Genomic DNA, 5,907 nt, shown 5'->3' with positions numbered 1-5,907 from the left:
TTTTTCTTGCCAGTGTACTTATGAAACACAGTGTACAAAAATACCAGATGAATAGCTTTATATTTCTAAACACAGGATGCCAACGAATGCCAACATACTTTCAGTAATTACAGCTAAAGTCAACTTAATCAACTGTTGTGTAGGAGACGCTCCACTGCCTGATGAAAGCAAACACACTTTACACTCACCAAGAGTGTAGGACACATTGGGATATAGTTCAAGCAGAAATTACTCTTTATTGAGAACTCGCCGTGTGTCGCTGTAGTCATCCAAGTCTGACTAAAATTCAGCTCTGGAGAGTTTATACTTTACAAGAGGGAGGGATACAAAGAGGTGGAGACAATCTAAACAAAGCATAGTGTAGTACAGGAATCATCCTGGTAACGGAAGTTCCCCAGCCCTGATCTCATCACCATAACAGTGCCTTTCAAATCCATAGGTGCTAATCTAATCAGGCTGACCATATCGCCCAGACCTTCACATTATCATGGACACAAGGGGCCAGCCTGGCCTTGAGATTAGCATTCACATTTACCTTGGGACCCCATCCAGTGGTCAGGAAGTACATAAAGACAAATGGTTAATGTCTCAGACACCTGGGCTACCAGACCTGATCTTCTTCGAATTTTATCACCTTTACCTTAAAATGTAAAACCCAATGTACATACCTCTTTCAGTTTATATACTATTATGTTGGAACCTAGATTTAAGATTTTTTAAATTTGTGGAACATCGAGATCCTGGAGCGTTGATCTGTCCTGTCTGTGATGTTTTCTTGTTGTTTAATGTATTTACAGACAAACACACTCTGCAGTATCTCTACACTGCAGTCACACCTGGACTTACTGATTTCCCAGAGTTCACTGCTGTGGGTCTGCTGGACGGAGAGCAGTTTATGTCCTACAGCAGCGACAACAGGAGTCTGATCATAAAGGACTGGATAAAGAAGACTAACAGTGAGACCTACTGGATGAGAGAGACACAGAACATGCGTGGCAATCAGCACACCTTTACCAACACGTTTACTACAGCAATGAAAGAGTTTCATCATAGTGAAGGTAGAGAGAATAAATATATAATGTATTGTTGGTTTAATGTTAAATGGTGTTGGTTGTTATTGCTAAATGATTGTAAGCAGAAGATTTTAAGTTCAACTGCCAAAAAAAAACCACCCAGATTCTTTGCTAAGCAGTGTGATTTCACACTGTCATGTATTTGCCTTTTGCATTTTGTGGTGTTGTGTCACATCAACACATTTCACACGTGAAAAATGCTTAAAATCAGAGTTTAAAAAGCTTGAAACTTTCTGAACTGAAAAGCGGAGCTCTTAAACTATAACTCCTCAGATGTATAAACGTTAACATAAAGGTAATTTGCTCTGGATAATTGTTTATAGTGTCTGATTTATCGTGTTATGTTTTCAGGTTTATATCATAAGTGGATTTGAGACAGACTCTTACAGACTTACAGACTCTTATGGTCTATGAACTTGCTTATCACACTGAAAAAGTGATTCATGCTCCAAATCAAATCCATATTAAGTAAACACTGTAGGTAATAATTCTCTACATATGTATATGTATCTAATGTGTTCAGGTCATATTATCCACTGTATACAGAAAGAGACTAATAAACTGTGTGCAGGCTCATCATTAGACTATTCGAGTGAGACCACGCACAGCTATCCGTTTATATAGCCAACTATATGAACAGAATACTCTGCTGTTCACACACTTTGTCACATATGGTGTGTTTCTCTATGTCTATAAATATTTCAGGTGCAATATTTAGCTGTGTACTGCAGTGTGTAAGAGACAATAAGAGGTCTGGAGTTGATTTTAGCAGCCTTTTTCTTTGGAATCTGTTGTTTTTGAGTCTTGAATATGACGTCCAGAGAGCCGCTGAGCCGCGCCATCATTAGGCTTCAAATCAAAATTTACCCTCCAGACATAAGGCGTAACTTTATTAACTATCAAATACGTATTTACTGGTGTAAATACAGAGGACGTTGTGCGTGTAGATGATGTAACTGCTGATTAATACAGCAGCATGAACTCTGGAGTGTATCAGGCCAATTTCTTCAGATGCTGTATGTTTGTGTAATGGTAAAGTCACTCTTCTGACCTGAATCTGAGCTGAAGGCAGTGATGTTTTGCACATTAACTTCAACAGATTTGCAAATAACTATGGAAAATAATAAGATACCTTATAGGTGCTAGATTGTCCAATTACTTTTGGACTATGTAACATTGGCGGTTTAGTGGTTGGCATTCGCATGGTCAACTCACACCTCCAGGGTTGGACGTTTAAATCTCACCTCATGTTTGTGAAGTTTTAACGTTCACACATATTCGGTGGGTTTCCTCAAGGTTCTCCAGTCTCCTCCCTCAGTCCAAAGAAATGCTCTGTAGGCTTATTAGTGTTTCCCAATTGCCCATTGTGTGTGTGTGTGTTTGTGTGTGTGTGTGTGTGTGGGCATGTGTCCTGCAGTGGGATGGCAAAAGTCTCCTGTGTGTACTGTAATGTGTGTCTGTCTGTCTCTTTAGGAGATCACACGCTACAGAGGATGTTTGGCTGTGAGTGTGATGATGATGATGTCACCACTAGAGGATACGATCAGTACGGTTATGATGGAGAAGATTTCATCAGTCTGAATCTGACAACTGGAACCTGGACTGCAGTTAAACCTCAAGCTGTGACAATCAAACTCACCTGGGAGTCTAAAGGTTATAATAAACACTGGAAGAACTTCCTGGAGCGTGACTGTATCGATCTGTTAAAGACGTACACGTCTAACAGCAGAGACACTCTGAACAGAAAAGGTAGTGTGTGTGTGTGTGTGTGTGTGTGTGTTTGTGTGTGTGTGTATGTGTGTGTGTTTAATATCACACTTTCACTAAACACACACACATACTGTAAAGTTAAAAGTTTGTAAAATGGTGAAGCTGAAGCCATCCGACGAGAAACAACTGTGACACGATCAGAGTATGACATCACAATAGGCATCACCTTACAGTCACTAGGGGGCAAGAGTAAAGACTCAACATACAAACACTGTCTGTGACACAGAGAATCGCCACCTCACAGTCACTACCCCTAAGTAACTATGAGGTACCAGTATAGGTTCAGTGTGTAAATTACTGCATGTATTTCAAGAGACTGCAGTCAGTAACACGTGAGATGGGGAAGCACATTGGCTGCTGATCATCTCAGGAACACTGATGGTATGATAATACCACTCTTTACTTGTATGAAGGACTGATTATCACATGGATCCGTGTTATTCAACATTTAATTGTAATAGTGCACAATACGAGAGAAACTACACCTATAGCATGACACAAGGTATAATTTCTCTGTGTTCACAAAACATGTAACATGATGGCATGTGTTAAGCTTATTTAAATTATATTGTTTGACTTTTTTTTTTCTTTGTGATTTTTTTACTTAAGGTTATCAACCACTTTAGCTGAATCTACTTTGAATAATTGTTGTGTAACCTGCTAAGGTGTCAAAGGCAACAATTAAAAAGTGATTCCAGAGTTGATCCCTGTGTCCCCTGTAGTTTAATTAACATTCACTGTGAAAATGTTTATACCATCTGAACCTGATCCACTGATACACATTAACTTCTTCTTTTATAGTTTCTCTAAAACCAGAACATTAATGATTGTACAGAATAAATACTGCACTCTAAAGGTTCTACCTCCATCTTAACCCTGCAAACACACAATTATTAAACCGTCATTTATATTTTCTATACAAAACTAAACTTTCTTGCCTCCTCACTGTGATCACATGACTTTGATGTCACTAATAAGAGGAAATGTTCTGTAAAAAGTACTTTTCCTTTATGAATGAATAAATCTAATAGAGTGCTCTAAAATTGATATCTCTGTGTGTCTCTGCAGTTCGTCCCGAGGTCTCAGTGTTCCAGAAACGCTCTCCTTCTCCAGAGGTGGTGTGTCACGCTACAGGTTTCTTCCCCAAACCACTAAACATGACCTGGCAGAAGGACGGAGAGAACGTGCATAAGGACCTGGAGCACAGAGAGACGTTACCCAACCAGGATGGAAGCTTCCAGAAGAGAAGCATTCTGAAAGTCCCAGCTGAGGAGCTGCAGAAACACATCTACACCTGCGTGGTTCAGCACAGCAGCTTGGAGAAGGAGTTAGTGCAAGAAGTACCAAAAGGTCTTAATAAACTAGAGCTGTAGAGAGTGAAAGCTGATTTCTTGCTGCAGCAGATAATAAAGACTCTCTGCTGATTTAACAGGTGGAGGATCCGACGAAGGATCAGACGGAGGATCAGGTGGAGGATCAGGTGGAGGATCAGATGGAGGATCAGGTGGAGCACTGATTGCTATCATCACTGCCGTAGTCGCGGCTCTTGTCGCTGTTCTCGTTGGAATTTTGGTCTGAAAGAAGAACTCTGGTGAGGGGATGACTGGAGCAGCTGTCTCTTAATCACAGAACAGACCATTTGACATTAGTATACCACACTTTATACCTTCACTTTCAGGATATCACGGGAAAAGCAATGGATTGGCGATTGTTGCGGTCTGTTCCACAAAATAAGGAAAAAAAAAACACTAAAACATCCCTTCTGCCGTAATCTCTATATTCAAAGCAAAGCCCACGCCCTCTTTCATTTAACTGTAAGAGCAATGTTTTTCTTTTCCCTTACACATTTAGTAACAAGATGAGATTCATTTTCTCCACCCCTGTGAAAAACGTCTGTACATGATCTTCAGGAAGCGATCAAGCAACATGGATTGAAAGAGTACTGTAGATGTCTGTCTGACTCTAAATGAAACAAATGCCAAATAGAATTTAAATTCGAGATGTTACTGGGGCACAGAAGATAAATACTGGGCCTGGTCAAAGCGGTCAAGCAACAACCAAACTGGGGTGCGTTTCCCAAAAGCATCGTTAGCCAACTATGGTCGCAAGTTCCGTCGTTACCAACATAGTTCAACAATTCGGTGTTTCTCGAAACCATAGTTCAAACAAACATTCGCAAACAGCGTCGCAAACTTACGTGGTTGGAACTACAGCCTTCGACCTGTGGTTAGAAGCATAGTTCCCTGCCGCGGCTGGGTGTGTTCTATTCACAGTTCATGACCCTAAGTTTCTAAATATTTTTCCAACCACTTTGAGCAATTTGGGAAACTTAATGTTTTGGTGCTCAGATATTAGGTTATTTATTTTTCGGTTATTTTAATTACAAATTCACTTTGAAACGATATAACAGCGATACCATCGCAATTATTCCCCCTTCGAAGTGCCCTACGAAAGCATTATTTATGTTCCGGTTGGAAGACAGCCTTGGTTTCGTTTGTGCGAAGAAAAGGTGAGTTTTTAAGTGAGTTTTTTTGTTGTGCTCTCAGAAGTAGAAGTAGAATATGGACTATTCATAGGTTAAAAAAAAATAAATTATATATATATATATATATATATATATATGCAATTCTCCACAACATTGCAGTTTTTTTTCCTTGACTGCAATGTTGTAGAGAATTGCAGTAACTACAATTACATAGCAGCTTTTGGAGGGGTTCAGTTTCAGGCCACCACTGGACTTGCTTGTTTGGTCACACTTGCAAAGTCCCTCCACCTGTTTCTGACTTCCTCTGGGCTTCTCTCATACCCATTTCCAGAAGCATTATTTTTTTGTGCGATTTCATTCCATGTTTTTTTTTTTTTTTTTTCTGAATTTGTAACTGTGTTTTCTAATTTGGAGAAAAGCAAGATTTGATTGTTTCCCTCCTCCTCCAAAAGAACTGCAAGCTCTTTTGTAGTAAATTTTGGTTTCTGTGACATTTTTTCACATCAACTCTCATTAAAACATGGCTTTATGTAAAGGGACTTATATAGGAAATGATCTTGAGCAAAATAGGTAACAGGT

At 39.5% G+C, this 5,907-nt stretch overlaps 1 protein-coding gene across 1 annotated transcript; it reads left to right on the top strand.

Annotated features, from left to right (window-relative positions):
• The first annotated feature begins 487 nt into the window (after positions 1–487).
• On the top strand, positions 488–4,421 carry LOC128509746 (BOLA class I histocompatibility antigen, alpha chain BL3-6-like). The gene is made up of 5 exons (XM_053481579.1): positions 488–554; positions 798–1,058; positions 2,547–2,822; positions 3,912–4,193; positions 4,324–4,421. The coding sequence occupies exons 1-5, from the start codon at positions 488–490 to the stop codon at positions 4,419–4,421; spliced, it is 984 nt and encodes a 327-aa protein (XP_053337554.1).
• Positions 4,422–5,907: the final 1,486 nt, after the last annotated feature.

Source organism: Clarias gariepinus, chromosome 21 (assembly GCF_024256425.1).
Source record: "Clarias gariepinus isolate MV-2021 ecotype Netherlands chromosome 21, CGAR_prim_01v2, whole genome shotgun sequence".
NCBI lineage: Eukaryota > Metazoa > Chordata > Actinopteri > Siluriformes > Clariidae > Clarias > Clarias gariepinus.
The sequence above is the reverse complement of the archived record's forward strand: the minus strand, read 5'-3'. Positions and strand labels throughout refer to the sequence as shown.